An 18,683-nucleotide genomic window follows, 5' to 3' on the forward strand; every position below is an offset into this window, starting at 1 on the left:
GTTAGTTGTATGCTTCCAAAAATAATGATGTGTTAGCAAGCCATGGGACTGTGAACAGCTCATTGTCAAGATGCTGGTGGAAGGGTGCTTTTCTGGGCCCTCATTAATGAGTATAATGGTGTCTGCATATGGGCATTTAGTGATACTATTCAATGATGGAAAATAACTTCAAAGAAGAGATGATGATGGCTCTGTGGTTGTTTGGAACTACTTCAAACTTTCTGAGAGATTGAGTCTTGGTTCTTTGTACATTGTTTTTCTTGAAGATCAAAGTATCTGTATCTTCGGGAGGTGACTGCATTCGAACATACAAGCCAGAAATCAAGAAAGGAAGCTACAATAATATCATTGTCAATGTAAAGACGGCTGTTGCAGACAACCTCCTTTTCTATCTTGGAAGTGCCAAATTCGTGAGTCTAACATTCAACTTTTCTTTGGCCCACTGTGTATGTGTGCAGTCAGGTTAATTCTGGTAGTGTGGAAAATGTATAGCATCTAATGACATTGTCCCAAAATTAAATAAGGTAGCCTTTCAGATTTGAAAACCTCAGACTCTTACCTCACAAAGTTCTGACATGTCAAGTTAGAAAGCAGTTGAAATGAAAACTTTTTACAGTGCTTAGGCACATCTGCTTTCATGGGTAAGTACACCAACATTTATTTTTGAACTATATTTTCAGATCCAACTATTCAAGAAGAAAGATTAATAGGGATAAAGGTTTGTTTTTTTTAAAAAAAACTTTTCTCTAAGAAATTACAATGAACGTTCATGTGAAATGAAATGGAAAATTGTGTACTAATTTCTTATCAGTGAAAACTCTTCTGATTGGTGTTGAATTTATGACTCAAATTGAAATAACAGAAATTGTATCTAGACAAGCGCACCCCAAACTTCTAGTTTCTTTCAGTTGACCCATGTGACTTTATATGCATGGAGTCCTTCCAAAATGAATGACTTTTCAACAGAGCACTTACCGCATAAATCAATACTTGGAATTTAGGTGAGAAATTCTGGATCACTTTGGGTGAAAAATCATATCTGGCCCCTCAAGAATGTCAGCACCTGTGGCGAAAATGATGAATTCTGAACCCAAATATTTGCTTTTGTCTCCAGGATCAGTGTGAGAAAAGCATTTGTCTCAATGTTAGACCTAACTAGAATTGGTTGAATTAACACATTTGCCTCAGCACTGTATCATGCATGTGTATGGACATCACATTATTAAGATACAGTAATAAAGTTATTTATTGTTTAATAAATAATAGTAAACCATATTATTTGGGGATTTTTATTGTGATGCTTCTAATTATTTCACAGATCTGTAAATGGCACCCATTGAAAAGACTCTGCTGGCCTCCTTTTTCATGGTGCCTTGTATCTGATGTCTATTGTTTTGTTTCTGTGCATTAGATTGACTTTCTGGCTATAGAAATGCGTAAAGGCAAAGTAAGCTTCCTCTGGGATGTTGGATCTGGAGTTGGGCGTGTCGAGTACCCAGATTTAACTATTGATGACTCATACTGGTACCGTATTGAGGCATCGAGGTAACTATCTCAGTAGAGATTAAGATCATTGACAGAATTTTGAAGTAGCTTCCTAGACTATATGAAAATTTTTATTTCTGTTTCAAGAGGGTAGTTGTGTAGGTATGTGACAGATATTTTACATTGCATACAGATATTTTATATTGCATACATGTGTAAGTGTGTGATGGTATCTTTGTAGAATGTGTTAGGAGCTAACAAACCTTCAAGATACTGAACAGAGTGACCCGTCTTTTCTGGCCCCCTCATTTGATTGTTCCATAGAAACATTCAGGTTAAGTTGTTTTCTGTCACCTGAAGAAGTACTGAGACTTGTCCTCATTCAATACAATCCAGAGCATAAAAGCTGCCTTTTTTTAAATTTTGAGCTGTATGGGCTATTTGTATACTTGGGAGAGTAATCCCTTGTCTGATGTTTTAACGTATATACTCTATGTATAAAATAGGTAATTATTGAGAACCTACTGGACAGCACAGGAAACTCTACTCAGTGCTTTGTGATGACCTAAATGGGAAGGAAATCTAAGAAAGAGGGGGTATATGTATATGCATAACTGATTTACTTTGCTGTACAGAAGAAACTAACACAACATTGTAAAGCAACTGTACTCTAATAAAAATGTTTTATAAGATAAAAAGAGGAGCTACTATTGGTGCCTATCTTTGGTGCAAAGCTCCTCTTCTAGTCTACATAGCAGCCTTGGCTTACAGAGTAGTTATCTAAATGCTGGCATGAATATATAATATCAGGTCCACACTATTTAAAATGGAAGGAATAGGAAATTGATTAATTCTATCTTTGATGCTTTAATTAACTTCTAATAGTGTGCAGATTATTTGTAGAATCCATTCTTGTCCTTGATACTTGCTCTTCATTTCTCATCTTCTTTTTCTAATTTTCAACTGCCTACTAAATACAAAACAGCTGAGAAGTTTTGTTAAACGCCAAGGGAAGTTGATCAGAGTGGGGTAAAGAGGACTTAAAGATCGGTGATTGTTGAATCTAGGTTATGGATACATAGAATTTCATTCTATGTGTGTATATGATTTTTCACAATTAAAAGTTTCTTAAAGAAACTTAATAAGAAGAAATATCTTTAATTCCTTTTAAGATCTTAAATAAAACTGTGTGTGAGAGAGAGAGAGACAAAGAAAAGGAGGAGAGAGCAATAGATAAAATGCTTGCATTTGTGGTGGTAGGGGGGATTAAGTACTTTACAGGACTTAAGAATGCTTATATTTGCAAAGTACAGTTCTTCTATTAGAAGATATGTATACTGTTAAACAAGAACTTTTTTGATAAATTCATTCTATTTTTCCATGTATTTCAGTTAATGCTGCACCCTCAAAGATAAAAAGCTTACCAAAATGAGACAGCAGGGAGAGAAAAACGACAGTTTTGTTACAACTGCTTATCTCAGAAAAGAGTTCAGATTTTCATGTTTAACAACACATGGGAACCAAACAGTTTAAAAAAAGAATGAAATATAATAATAATAGCTTCTGAAATTCTGTTAATTGAATCTAAATGTGAAGTTCTTCTATGCAATTTGTATCCACAACTCTGAAGCCTGGATGTTACAGTGTACACATTAAGATGGTTTGCCAAACAGTAAATGATGCATGATTCCAGGAACCACTACAGCAAATTTGAATCCAAGATATAGTCAGGGATTTTTAGGAGAAATTATGCAGCTTATAATGCAGAAGGGTGGCTTATTCAGAGTTCACTTGCTGAATTAAATTAGGCAAAAGCTAAATGAAGTAATATAGCATTATTTAAACAGTCCATGTAGGTAAATGGCACATTGTTTTGAAGCAAAAGGGAAAAGACTCTCCATGTAACCAACAGTCATTCCACTGGCTAGTTGCTACTATGTCATTTCCTATCAATGGACACAGTCAGAATCAAGGTATATTGCTCAGTGGTCCTGGTTGAATTTGATGGTAAACATACAGCAGAGATCAGACTCTGGATTTTGATTTGCAGTTTAATGCATCTGGAATATTTGAAGCTAAATTCCAAAACAAGTCTCTACATTTTATATGTTTTAAATCTGAAGTGATCAGAAATGTGATACATACTTCATTTTTCTCTATTTTCTTTCATTTCATTCCAACACGTACCCTGGAAGAACTGGGAGAAATGGAACTATTTCCGTGAGAGCTCTGGATGGACCCAAAGCCAGCATTATGCCCAGTACATACCATTCAGCATCACCTCCCGGGTACACTATTCTAGATGTGGATTCAAATGCAATGCTGTTTGTTGGTGGCTTGACTGGGAAATTGAAGGTAATGTGTTTCTCCCCATCCATCTCTGTAGACAATTCCTGGCATGATGACTTTGGGCAAAGACAGGACACAAACCTGCAAAAACTTGACAGCTTTTTACCTAATTTGTTTTTATGAAAACATGGATATATTTTGAGTAAGAATTTTCTTCCTGAAATATCCAATCTGAAAATATAATCTTTTTAAACCTATGTGTATTTACTCACACAGTTATTGTTTTGCCCTAATCTGTGGCATCAATTTTTTGATATTACTTTAGTTACCTCAAGAGCAAAGTGTTTTTTAATGATACCTCATTTTCTGAATCAATTTATGATTTATTGATATGAAGTGCTATAAAGTTCAAACTCACATCTAATTAAAAGATTTATGAATACCTTGGGAAATATCACAGGAGCCATAAGCCTTCAAATCATGATCTGATTTTTAAAGTTTTCAAGTTGCTCTTCTCATTCTTATCAAGTCATGCACTTAATATTCATAATTGCTTCATGACAGGTCCTTGTGCATTTCAAATTGTAAAGTGCCTGCATTTTAAAGAAGCTCATGTTGATTAAATGGAATTAGGTGTTGGAAAACGACCTGTGGGTGAGATGTAGGAGCACAACCAAATATAATGGGTAATCCTGGGCTTGTCAGAATCATCCTGGGATAAGATTAGTCAGAAAATGTGAAAAGCCAGGGTGACCCCAAATTTATGAGAAGTCAGCCTTCATATAGAGGGAGGTTGTTTTGTTTGCTTTGTGTATGAGATGTGATTCTAAAGTATTGGAATGGATTCCATAACTACACACTAAAATCACCCTCTCTTCTTAGAGCTGCATATCAATGTATATGGTACATAGTAATATACAGTCATATTGCCAATTTCTTTCCTCCTCAGAAAGATAAATACAGGGGTAGCACACAGTTATATTCGCCTGCAATGTAGGAGACACAGGAGATATTCATTCCTTCCCTGGGTTGGAAAGATCCCCTGAAGGAGGAAATGGCAACCCACTCCAGTATTCTTGCCAGGAAAAGCCCATGGATAGAGGAGCCTGGTGGGCTACAGTCCATGGGGTCACAAGGAGTCAGACACAACTTAGCAACTGAGCATGCGCACACACACACACACACACACACACACAAAAAAAAAAAGAAAGAAATTTTGAAATTAAATCCAGGCTGAATTCCCTGCTCTATCACTTGCTAAAATATGACCTTAGGCAAGTCACTTAACCCCCTGGGCTTCAATTTCCTCAACTAGAAAAGTAAGATAAAAATATCTGCACTGCCTGCATACTGTAGGATAATATGTAGTAATAAACTCATAACATTTATATAATCCTTACTATGTGCTAAGTAATGTTCTAAGTAAATTTACATGAATTAACAATTTTCATAACAACACCAAAATGTAGATAGAAGCCTCATTTTATACTTAAGAAATCTATATAAGAAATAAATTAAATGATTCACCCAAGATCTCATGGCAGTGAGTGGTGGAACTGGGATCTGATAAGAATCTCTATTCTTAACCACCATCCCTTACTACCACAATGAATAGTGAGATTATATGCATAAAATTTATAACAAATGCCTAAGATATGGTGCTATGCGCTGTCGCTTCAGTCATGTCTGACTCTTTGCACCCTATGGGCTATAGCCCACCAGACTCTTCTGTCCATGAGATTCTCCAAGCAAGAATACTGGAGTGGGTTGCCATGCCCTCCACCAGAGGATCTTCTCAACCCAGGGATCAAACTCAGGTGTCCCATATTGTAGGAGGATTCTTTACCATCTGGTTCAGTTCAGTTCAGTCGCTCAGTCATGTCCGACTCTTTGCAACCCCATGAATTCCAGTACGCCAGCCTCCCTGTCCATCACCAACTCCCAGACTTCACTCAAACTCACATCCATGAAGTCAGTGATGCCATCCAGCCATCCAGCCATCTCATCCTCTGTTGTCCCCTTCTCCTCCTGCCCCCAGTCCCTCCCAGCATCAGAGTCTTTTCCAGTGAGTCAACTCTTTGCATGAGGTGGCCAAAGTACTGGAGCTTCAGCTTTAGCATCATTCCTTCCAAAGAACACCCAGGACTGATCTCCTTTAGAATGGACTGGTTGGATCTTCTTGCAGTCCAAGGGACTCTCAAGAGTCTTCTCCAACACCACAGTTCACAAGCATCAATTCTTCGGCACTCAGCTTTCTTCACAGTCCAACTCTCACATCCATACATGACTACTGGAAAAACCATAGCCTTTACTAGATGGACCTTTGTTAGCAAAGTAATGTCTCTGCTTTTGAATATGCTATCTAGGTTGGTCATAACTTTCCTTCCAAGGAGTAAGCGTCTTTTAATTTCATGGCTGCAGTCACCATCTGCAGTGATTTTGGAGCCACATCTTAAATTGTACCTTAAATAATAATTATTATTCAGATGTCACTAGGCATAAAGAAACTGATTTATGCCAGTATGAGGGGCAAAAAGTAAAGGCAAATGCAATCTATAGAAAATCTTAATCATTTTGACCAGGAGTTTCAAGGTTCCTGCCATACCATTATATGAACCAAAAACTGAAACAAGTAACTATATTGTCATGTTAACGAAAATTCACAGGAGCAGGAAAATATCCCAGTTATAATTTTTATAGTGCAAGAGGAAAAACAAAAAGCAAGTAGAATTCACAAATAGGATAATCAGCCTTTGAAAAATTAAGGGAAGCTTCCACAGATAACAGAGACTCCCAAGGACTGTTCTTGACTTGTAAATGTCAGTGTCTGACCAACATTTCTTCTCCATGGCAATGCCCCACTTGATCATAGCAGTAGCAAGATGTACATGTTCATGACTTTAACCTAAATTATAATTACAACTGTTTAACTGCTCCATGACTATCTTCTTATATTTGTTCTAAAACCCAAACATGTCAATTCACTTTTTCCTTTCAGGTTACTCAGATAAATGTGAATTCACTTTGGCAGAGTGTTGTAGAATTATAACATTATCAATGCCAAAATGAACAGTTGTTTAAATTACAGCAAGTTTCTCTAGAGAGAATTGGATCATTCTCCTCCTTCTTGACTGTTATATACCAATAATTGACATGTACACACTGCTGTGTTTAAAATAGATAACCAACAAGGACCTACTGTGTAGCAGAGGGAACTCAGCTGAATATTCTGCAATAACCTAAATGGGAAAAGAATTTGAAAAGGAATAGATGTATATATATATAACTGAATCACCTTGTTGTACATCTGAAACTAACACAACATGGTTAATCAACTATAATGGATGTGCTCAGTCATGTCTGGCTCTTTGTGATCCATGGACTGTAGTCTGCCAGGCTCCTCTCTCCATGAAACTCTCCAAGCAATAATACTGGAGTGGGTTGCTATTCCCTTCTCCAGAGGATGTTCCCAACCCAGGAATCGAACCCACATCTCTTACTTCTCCTGCATTGGCAGACGGGTATGCTCCAATATAAAATAAACATTAAAAAAAAAGACCTTTCCCTTTAAGAATGACATTAAGGTTGTCATTCAACAAATATTTATTCTTCCCTTATTAGATGTCAGGCTCTGTGCTGTGTATGCCCCCAAGCAACAACCACAGGGTCCCTTCGCTTACAAATTGACTCTGTCCCTTCATTTTCCTGCACTAGAAACCTACTTGAATGTAAAAGGAAATGAAAAACTGGGGACAGCAGTATCATAGGGTAATCTATATGCAAGCATTTGTTTCCCATTGTCAATATCTACTATTTCTCATATGGAGAAGGAAGTGGCAACCCACTCCAGCATGCTTGCCTAAGAAATCCCATAGATGAAAGAGTCAGACACAAGTTAACAACTCAACAACAACAACCCTTTCTCATAATCTCTGGAAAGAAATCATCTTAGTGGTGTAGGAGCTCTAGCATTTATTAAATACCGTCTCTGTGCCAGGCATTGAATGTGGAACCATAAATAAATTATCTTATATAATTGTCCTAATAATCCTATGTTACAGACCAAGAAGAAAACAGAATCTCAAACAGAATAAGCAGTTCATTTAAAGTCAGAAGCATAGAGTGTTTATTTACTAATGGTGATAAACTGTATAGCACAGAATAACCAGGATCTGAGGATATATTATTATACAGTTAAAAAATGAATATGTACACAACCAAGATTTTTACAGAGTGGATAATAACTACTCAAGATTCTTCTGCTCAGATAACAACTCGAATGAATACTGTAGGACTTCCCTGGTAGCTCAGTGGTAAAGAGTCCGCCTGCCAACGCAGGAGATGCAAATTCAATCCCTGGGTTGAGAACATCCCCTGGAGAAGAAAATGGCAACCCACTCCAGTATTCTTGCCTGGGAAATCTCATAGAGGAGCTTGGTAGGCTACAGTCCATGGGATCTCAAAGAGTTGCATGCAACTAAATAACTAAACCCCAGGTTCAATCCTTGGGTCGGAAAGGTCCCCTGGAGAAGGGAATGGCAACCCACTCCAGTATTCTTGCCTGGAGGATCCCATGAACAGAGGAGCCTGGCAGGCTACAGTCCATGGGGTCGCAAAGGGTTGGACACGACTGAGCGACTAACTTACTTACTTAAGCAACTAAACAACACCAGCATGGATTCTCTAAGGTTTTTTGTGTGTGTGTGTGTGAAATTCTAACAAATATGTTTCTCTCTGCAGAAGGCTGATGCTGTACGTGTTATCACATTCACTGGCTGTATGGGAGAAGCATACTTTGACAGCAAACCTATAGGACTGTGGAATTTCCGAGAAATAGAAGGCGACTGCAAAGGATGTACCGTCAGGTTAGTTAAGAGGAGGGCTCTCCGAACGTCTGTCTGGCCTGTGCGTCACAAAAGCTTTAATTTTATTGTGCAGTGCTGCCTGATCATGTGAATGATAAGCAAGAAGTTTGAAGTGATTGTGTTCAACAGTAGATTTACCAGGAAGTGAAGTAACCTCAAGTCCTCTCCCCAGTTTGCATAGGTATTTTCCAAGGCCTTGGGAAGTACCCTAGTACTTTGACATGGTCATATGCTTTTGTAAAATTTGCAAAGGTGAGATATTTCAGGGCTTCCCAGGTGGCTCAGTGGTAAAGAATCCACCTGCCAAGCATGAGATGAGGATTCGATCCCTGGCTTGGGAAGATTCTCTGGAAAAGAAAATGGCAACCCATACCATTATTCTTGTCTGGGAAATCCCATGTACAGGGAAGCCTAGCAGGCTACAGTCCATGAAGTCACAAATTGCTGGATGTGACTTAGTGACTAAATAACAATAGCAAAGTATTTTAGCCTCAATCAGTTAAGACTGCTATCTCTTTCCACTCCACCTTACCTTTGTGTTCAGGAAGTGTTGGGTCTCTGTGGCTCTTTTATAGTCATATTTCAGTTTTACTTAAAGAAAGCTCTCCCTAGCTGATTAAACTGCAGGCCCCTCAGAGCCTCGATTCACTCTGTTTATGTTTACAAGAAAATAGAGAACCATACTGCAGGTTTTGTCTCCTACAGTATTTATGAAATGACACGTAGCATCCTGTAAGTGTTTCAAGTGGAAACCCATCAGACTTGAAGATTTTAAGTGGGAAAGGAAAAACAGAGGTCAAGATAGGCCAGGAGAAAGTTTCATAATAACCATCATTAATTATAAGATAGAGGTTAGAATGTTGAAATTCAAAAACATTTATCAAGCATATAAAGCATATATAAATATTCTTATATAAACCTGAATAGAGTACATAAAAAATTAAGTAAAAGTAGAGGATTTCTCTCCATGGACAGAGGAGCCTGGTAGGCTGCAGTCCATGGGGTCGCGAAGAGTCGGACACAACTGAGGGACTTCACTTTCACTTTTCACTTTCATGCATTGGAGAAGGAAATGCAACCCACTCCAGTGTTCTTGCCTGGAGAATCCCAGGGATGGGGGAGCCTCGTGGGCTGCCATCTGTGGGGTCGCACAGAGCTGGACACAACTGAAGCAACTTAGCAGCAGCAGCAGCAACAGATAAAAACTTAAAGGCCACTGATCAACTGAGCCTACAACAATTTTAATTATATTTAGTTAAAGCTATAAAATGTAAATTTAAACCTGGAAGCTTAATCAACACACATAGTAACTCTAAAATAATTAGGTGCTAAGGAGCTTATATTTTTTATTTCTAATATAAAGAGAACATGTACATTGCTAGGACCTAAATTCTCCATTAATGTCGCAGAGAGTACTTCACATTTTATTCTCAATGTCTCTAGAGTTTTATAGAAGAAAGTAGCCTCAAAATATTCTCTCCCAAAAAGTTTTAACTTTCATCTTTCTATTTGTTTGGTTTTTTTTTGTCATCATGAACTTTTCAACTTGGCATTGAAGACAATTTGAAAGTCTGATCCATTCATGGTTTATAGTGGTTTTGTTCATAATCTTTGACAAAATCTAATATAGAATGTTGTCTGTAAAATGATTTCAATACAAGGACAATGAGGTCTACATTATCATTCTGCTACTCACAAAGCAACACCAACTTTTCCATAAACATTTCAGTAAATTTATAATTTTCAAAAATTTATTGTCAACCAAACATCTAAAGCATTTAAATATCCTTTCAGCCATGCATATTATGTAAGACTATAGCATCGCTAATTATCAATTCTGCAAAGATCTCAGGCCTTCATGTCCTCCTTTCCCAATTTTGAACCAGTCTTGTTCCATGTCCAGTTCTAACTATTGCTTCTTGACCTGCATACAGGTTTCTCAAGAGGTAGGTAAGGTGGTCTGGTATTCCTATCTCTTTAAGAATTTTCTACAGTTTGTTGTAATCCACACAGTCAAGGCTTTGGCATAGTCAGTAAAGCAGAATGAGGTGTTTTTCTGGAATTCTCTTACTTTTTCTATGATCCAACAGATTTGATCTCTGGTTCATCTGCCCTTTCTAAATCTAGCTTGAACATCTGGAAGTTCTTAGTTCAAGTACTATTGAAGCCTAGCTTGAAGGGTTTTGAGAATTACCTTGCTAGCATGTGAAATCAGTGCAACTGTGTGATAGTTTGAACATTCTTTGGTGCTACCTTTTTTGGGGTTGGAAGGAAAACTGACCTTTTCCAATCCTATGGCCACTGCTGAGTTTTCCAATTTACTGACATACTGAGTGCAGCACTTTCACAGCATCATTTTTAGGATTTTAAGTGGCTCAGCTGGAATTACATCACCTCTAGTAACTTTGTTCTTAGTAATTCTTCCTATGGCCCACTTGACTTCACACTCTAGGATGTCTGGTTCTAGGTGAGTGATCACACCATCATGGTTATCTGATTCATGAAAATCTTTTCTGTATAGTTCTTCTGTGTATTCTAGCCACCTCTTCTTAATATCTTATGGTTCTGTTAATTCCACACCATTTCTGTCCTTTATTGTGCCCATCTTTGTATGAAATGCTCCCTTGGTATCTCTTGAAGAGATCTTATCTTTACCATTCTATTGTTTTCCTCTGTTTCTTTGCATTGCTCACTGAGGAAGGCTTTCTTATCTCTCCTTGCTATTCTTGGAACTCTGAATTCAAATGAGTATAATTTTCCCTTTCTCCTTTGCCTATAGCCTCTCTTCTTTTCTCAGCTGTTTGTAAGGCCTCCTCAGACAACAATTTCGCCTTTTTGCATTTCTTTTTCTTGGGGATGCTCTTGATCCCTGCTTCCTATACAATGTTACAAACCTCTGTCCATTGTTCTTCAAGCACTCTGTCTACCAAATCTAATCCCTTGAATCTATTGTCACTTCCATTGTATAATCATAAGGAATTTGACTTAGGTCATACATGAATGACTTAAGGGTCTTCCCTACTTTCTTCAGTTTAAGCCGGAATTTTGCCATAAGGAGCTGATGATCTGAGCCACAGTCAGCTCTAGGCCTTTTTACTGACTGTATAGAGCTTTTCCATCTTTGGCTGCAAAAAATATAATCAGTCTGATTTTGGTATTGACTATCTGGGGATGTCCATGTATAGAGTCATGTCTTGTGTTGTTGGAAGAGGGTATTTGCTATGACCAGTGTGTTCTTTTGGAAAAACTCTGTTAGCCTTTGCCCTGTGTCATTTTGTAATCCAAGGCCAAACTTTCCTGTTACTCCAGGTATTTCTTGACTTCCTACTTTGGCATTCCAATTCCCTATGATGAATCGGACATTTTTTTTTTCTCTCTCTCTCTCTCTTTTTTTTTTTTTTTTGTATTAGTTCTAGAAGGTCTTATAGATCTTCATAGAATCACCCAACTTCAACTTCTTTGACATTAGTGGTTGGGGCTTAGACTTGGATTACTGTGATATTGAATGGTTTTCCTTGGAAATGAACTGAGATCATTTTGTCGTATTTGATATTGTACTTGAGTACTGTATTTCCAACTCTTTTATTGACTATGAGGGCTACTCCATTACTTCTAAGGGATTCTTGCCAACAGTAGTAAAATGAAATAAATTCTCCCATTCCTGTCCATTTTAGTTCACTGATACCTAAAATGCCAGTGTTCACTCTTGCCATCTCATGTTTGACCACTTCCAATTTACCTTGATTCATGGACCTAACATTCCAGGTTCCTATGTAATATTGTTCTTTACAACACTGGACCCTACTTTCACCACTAGATACATCCACAGCTGGACATTGTTTCTGCTTTGGCTCAGCCTCTTCATTCATCCTAAAGCTATTTCTCTGCTCTTCCCCAGTAGCATACTGGATACCTACCAACCCGGGAGGGTCATCTTCCAGTTTCATATCTCTTTGACTTTTTCATACTGTTCATGGAGTTCTCAAGGCAAAAATACTGAAGTGATTTGCCATTCCCATCTCCAGTAGACCATGTTTTGCAGAACTCTCCACCATGACCTGTCCATTTTGGGTGGCCCTGCACAGCATGGCCGGAGAAGGCAATGGCACCCCACTCCAGTATTCTTGCCTGGAAAATCCCATGGACGGAGGAGCCTGGTGGGCTGCAGTCCATGGGATCACTAAGAGTCAGACACGACTGAGTGATTTCCCTTTCACTTTTCACTTTCATGCATTGGAGAAGGAAATGGCAACCCACTCCAGTGTTCTTGCCTGGAGAATCCCAGGGACGGGGGAGCCTGGTGGGCTGCCGACTATGGGGTTGCACAGAGTCGGACACGCCTGAAGCGACTTGGCAGCAGCAGCACAGCATGGCTCCTAGCCTCACTGAGTTGTACAAGGCTGTGACCCATGTGATCGTTTTGGTTAGCTTGCTGTGGTTGTGGTTTTCCTTCTGGAGGCTGTGAGATTATCATTTATTAATTTTAAAAGAATAGTCACTCTTCCTAGTAAATATATTGAAAATGAATAGGAAAACTCTAGTATAATGTTAGCTGTTGAAATTTTATAGACTGTGATTGGAAAGATTCATTTTTCCCCAACCTCAAAGTCACCAATTTGAAGCCAGGTTTACCTGGTTTTTGGTTAATGAATTAAACAAAATAGCCTGATCTACAACTGTATGTTTTGTTGCTCTTATACAAAACTCCTGCTTGTAGATTTGCCTGTTGCTTGAACAGAAGAATCTCTTGCAGGGTTGGAGTGGGAATAGGCTTTAGAAATCGTCCACTGATCTAAACCTCTCATATCAGAGTGGAAACACTGAGACCTGGGGTGTTACGTGACTTCTGAGATTCCACATCAGACTCCAGATTACCTGCCATCTACTCTGCTGTTTTTTCCATTATGTGTTGAGGAAATTAATAAATTAAGGCCATAATAACATCATTATACAAATGTGACATGTTTTTTATTCCAGTACTTATTCTGACATCATGTAGTGAAGTTTTATGTTTTTTTCTTTTCGAGTTGTAAGTAACAATGCTTTGGGCCAAAGCATTTGGGAAACTGTCAGTGGTGATCCCTACACCCTTTCTGGAGTTTTTGTTGATAGCATGGTGGTACATAATGCAAAATCCAAGTATTTGAGACCCTCATGGACCTTCTATTTAGTAGAGTCTACATTATATTTTCTTATCTCTAACATCATGATATTCCAGATTTTAATGGATTTTTAATAATGATGAAAGAAGACCAAACTCATCATTTATTCACTAAATTTATTCACTATAAATTATATTGTTAATAAGCTGATTTAGTCCCGCAAACCTTTCAGTTAACACTTTCATGAATATTGAAAAAGCATCTTTTAAGCTTTAAGCTACAGTAATTGTAAGTTATATCTAAACAGGTATAAAATCAGATTGATATATTTTTGTATGTGCTTAGTCGCGCAGTCGTGTCGCAAAGAGTCGGACATGACTGAGCGACTAAGCACATACAAAAATATATCAATCTGATTTTATACCTGTTTAGATATAACTTACAATTACATGATTGTGACGAACACAGATAAGACTCTTCCCTTCCTTTTGTCTTCAGAGTTTTCTCTCTCTTCCAGAAACAGAGAGGAAGCCAACTTGTCTAAAATGCAAAACAGTTATTCTTCCACAAGCCCATTAATGTCTGTACACTATTATTTTTCTCGTTATCCAAGATTTCATACAAATAATAGTCTCAGTTATTGTTATTTTACATTACTGTATTTCTCAATAGCTCTTCTCTACTCTCAAGTTAATACAACAGTCCAGTTTCACAGATTCAAATATAAACTAAGATGCAGATATTTAAAGTTTAAAAATATCTCCACAGTCAAAACTTATGCTGTTAACATCAGTTAGGTAAGATAGATAGATGATAACTTTTCTTTTGAAAAAGAATTCTTTCTAAACGTTATATTTACAAGACTTATCTTAGATATTTATTAATTATTCAACCAGTACTGATTTAACATGTATTCTCTGTGAGGCAATTTGATTTACTAATATCCCCCTCATTCCACAAATATTTACAGCTTCTACTATGAGCCAAGTATTGCACTGGATGCTGAGCTTGTGCCTGAAATGGAGCCTGACCCGTACGCACTACTCAGCTTCATGGAGCTTACATACTGGGGAAGAAGACAGATCAACAAATAAACACAGTTAGAGGAGCCCTTCATTGTCTGAATCTAATATGTCCCAGAAAATCCAACTGAATAGCCAGAGTTCAGAGGATAGGAGTCTATATTCCATCATGGCTTTTCCGCTTACAACTTTTAAGTTAGCACCTTTCGACCACCTTCACCCTTTTGATCCAACCCCTACTCCCTCTTATGTTATGTATTTGGTAAATGTAGTAATGCATTCTCAGCATGTTCCAAAATCCCACTAGTTCACACTACTAAGATACACTTAAACACCAACATAACTATCCATTAGGCACCTCAGCAAAAGGATTTAAAACATCATTGACCTAGTTATTGAACACCTAATGAAGTCCAGGTGAGAGATGGTGGTTCCCTGGTCTGATGGTGGCACTGGAGAGAAGGGGAAGGATGGAAGATGTATCTGGGATTGTTCCTGCCCTACAACAGTCTACAACCCAGACTCACAAGATATAGAGTGTGATGTATTGAAAATGGATGGACCCTGTAGACATCGTCTGATTCATGCGAAATGTCTTTGTTCAGTCCACAGGTGGAAGATAGTGAGGGGACCATTCAGTTCGATGGAGAAGGCTATGCATTGGTCAGTCGCCCCATTCGTTGGTACCCCAACATCTCCACTGTTATGTTCAAGTTCAGGACATTTTCTTCAAGTGCTCTCCTGATGTACCTTGCCACACGAGACCTGGTAAAGATTTGCACAGTTGATCCTTCACAATTGAGGATATGGTTTGCTTCTTTTTTTGTAGGGTTCCAGTGCAGTTATCAGTTATTGTTCAGAGGAGTCTGGGATGAGTGTGCATAGCCAAGAGTGGTGCATAGTATTTATGTATTTCCATCAATAACTTTAATTACATATATAATTTAAGTATAATTTATTTTCAGAATAACTGCCTTATAATTCTTTAAAAGAAACACCCAGTAAAGATTCCCTCTGTATAGAAACATGCAGCAGAAAAACACACTTCCTTAGCCTTCTTCTAAAGACCTTAGTGAAAAGGTGGTTCTAAATATCCTTATTATTTTTCCCAGGTCAGTGTTTCTTAGTAACTTCTTTCTGGGAATATCCTATTTCGTTTGCTGAATACATTTTCAAAGGAACCCACTTTTTTACTCCTATCATGAAAGGATACATCCTAGCAATTCGGCTTTGACCATTTACACCATAACATCACACCCACAAACATTCATAAAATACTAACACCGATTCTATTTCCAAAAATGGATTTCTCTTACAGATCAACACATTCAGTAATTTAACCATAAAGCTCTATTACAAACCCCACAAAGTGAATACCCATATATTTCTCTGTGTATCTAATCACTGGTGTATTTTTCCTCTATTAATAGAAGGATTTCATGAGTGTAGAGCTCACTGATGGGCACATAAAAGTCAGCTATGATCTGGGTTCAGGAATGGCTTCCGTCGTCAGCAATCAAAACCATAATGACGGGAAATGGAAATCATTCACCTTGTCAAGAATTCAAAAACAAGGTGAGTTTTTATAGTAATAATGCACTCTGAGCCTTAATCATGCTATCCAAAGCTCCCACGTATCTAATCATGAAGAAGACCCTGTCTGTCACTTTAGGTACTCACAAATTCTGTGAAAAAGTGATACAGTCATTTCTTTGGCTTAGATTACAGGTGGTTTGGGTTAGACATGACTGATTGAAGAGCCAAATGGTTCTCTGTCATTTTCTTTTGAAAGTGAGAGCTTAATTTGAAAGCATAAAACGACCTTACAACTTGTAAAATTATATCCTGTAGTAGATTTGAAAAGCTTGTATGCTTTCCTTTTTTTCCCGTTTTGCCAATGTTTCCTTTAAAATGGCCCACAGATAGAATTCGTACAGGCAACAGAGCACAGCTACCAATTCTTAGCTTTTTGAAAATGCCAAAAATGTGTATGTGGACAAGCTAATAATTGATTAATAATGATGTAACATTTTTATGGTTCTAGGACATTTTCAAAACACTTCCCAAACATTATTTCATTTGTTCATGTATTTTGTTCTGGTTTAGAGAAAAGAAAATGTAGACTCAAGCTTATATGTGGTCCCAGACGCTTATACATAAAATCTTACAACCAAGACAGAAATCCAAGACTAGTAGGTGTCAGTGTGCTGCTATTGTTATCTTAGTATAATTCCCCTAATTCTGGGTACTGTGGCATTGTTTGTATCTGCAAATTAAACTTTGATTCTTCTGTTTATATTATTAGGCTTAATTCATTTTGAATATGACAGTGTGACATTTCACAAAAATTTAGGTATAACCTTGCACCATCTTTCATTCCTATATTTAACACATATCTGCCAAACACCTAGTTAAGTACTGTGCTGTGCTTACTAGCTGTTTGGCAGATACAACTACAGTCATGTCATGGACTGTAGCCTGTCAGGCTACTCTGTCCATAAGGATTCTCCAGGCAAGAATACTGTAGTGGATAGCCATTCCCTTCTCCAGGGGATCTTCCCAACCCTGGTCACCCTCATTGAAGGCAGATTCTTTCCCATCTGAGCCACCAGGGAAGACCAAGCATATTGGAGTGGGTAGCCTATTCCCTTCTCCAGGGGAATTTCCCAACAGAGGAATCGAACCAGGGTCTCCTTCATTTGAGGGGGGAATTCTTTACCAGCTGAGCTACTAGGGAAGCCCAGTAATTATTAGGCAAGAACAAAGTGAAGTCTGTGATAAGCCCCTGTCTTTAAGGAACTTGCAGTCTAAAGGGGAAGACAGACAGGTCAATCAGCAGTTAGAGAGTAAAAAGCTAATTAGCATATGGAGATATGTACTGCTGCTGCTGCTGCTGCTGCTGCTGCATCGCTTCAGTCGTGTCTGACTCTGTGCGACCCCATAGACAGCAGCCCACCAGGCTCCCCTGTCCCTGGGATTCTCCAGGCAAGAACACTGGAGTGGGTTGCCATTTCCTTCTCCAATGCAGGAAAGTGAAAAGTGAAAGTAAAGTCTCTCAGTCCTGTCTGACTCTTAGCGACCCCATGGACTCCAGCCCACCAGGCTCCTCCGTCCATGGGATTTTCCAGGCAAGAGTACTGGAGTGGGAGAGAAACACTCAAGTTAGATCCAGAGGTCAGGGGAGTGCCCTGATGAACAGGCAGGAGCTGAGGAATTTTGTGGGTGAAAAACTCCTTTGGACAATTCAGAAAATTGAAAGTTGTGTGAAAGCCTGGAGGTCTCAGGGAGCATAATATTAATACAACATCATATATCATTTTCCAACTGTTTTTCCTTGGAACAAGAAACCCTGGAGAAACTCCTCAGTTTGGACAAAAACTGGTTTTGCATTTGTATCATTAATTGAAATAGCTGTCTGTATACATTTTTCCCAAGCAAGAGAGGCACAAGGCACATTTATAGACTCTGGACAGTAGCTCAGAAAAAAGTTTAACTCTAATCTGACATTTCTACAACTTCTCTGATCACCAAAATCCTTCCATACCATATCAGCATTTGGCTGAACACACTTTGGGAAATGCTTTGGGGACTATAAGTGAGTCCATAGGCTAAGAGGATGAATAGTGGCAGAGAATGATCAGATAAGGCTGGAGATGACAAAGCCAGTTTATAAAAGGCCTTATGAGCTAAACTGGACTTCCCAGGTGGCGCTAGTGGTAAAGAACCTGCCTGCCAATGCAGGAGGCATTAAGACACGTGGGTTCCATCCCTGAGTCAGGAAGACCCCCTGGAGGAGGGCATGGCAATTTACTCTAGTATTCTTTTTTTTTTTTTAATTGAAGGATAATTGCATTACAGAATTTTGTTGTTTTCTTTCAAATCTCAGCGTGAATCAGCCATAGGTATGCATATATCCCCTC

General features: G+C 38.3%; 1 protein-coding gene across 2 annotated transcripts in view; it reads left to right on the top strand.

Moving 5' to 3' along the window:
- Positions 1–18,683, top strand: part of LAMA2 (laminin subunit alpha 2) — a 676,446-nt gene that overhangs the window by 595,074 nt on the left and 62,689 nt on the right. For both annotated transcript variants that reach the window (XM_040238873.1, XM_040238874.1), the window contains exons 46-51: positions 267–410; positions 1,412–1,545; positions 3,681–3,840; positions 8,515–8,639; positions 15,369–15,531; positions 16,194–16,338. In XM_040238873.1, the coding sequence (XP_040094807.1) occupies positions 267–410; positions 1,412–1,545; positions 3,681–3,840; positions 8,515–8,639; positions 15,369–15,531; positions 16,194–16,338 (871 nt within the window). The remainder of the gene's footprint in view (positions 1–266; positions 411–1,411; positions 1,546–3,680; positions 3,841–8,514; positions 8,640–15,368; positions 15,532–16,193; positions 16,339–18,683) is intronic.

The sequence above is a fragment of the Oryx dammah genome, unplaced genomic scaffold (assembly GCF_014754425.2).
Source record: "Oryx dammah isolate SB20612 unplaced genomic scaffold, SCBI_Odam_1.1 HiC_scaffold_4, whole genome shotgun sequence".
NCBI classification, from domain to species: Eukaryota; Metazoa; Chordata; class Mammalia; order Artiodactyla; family Bovidae; genus Oryx; species Oryx dammah.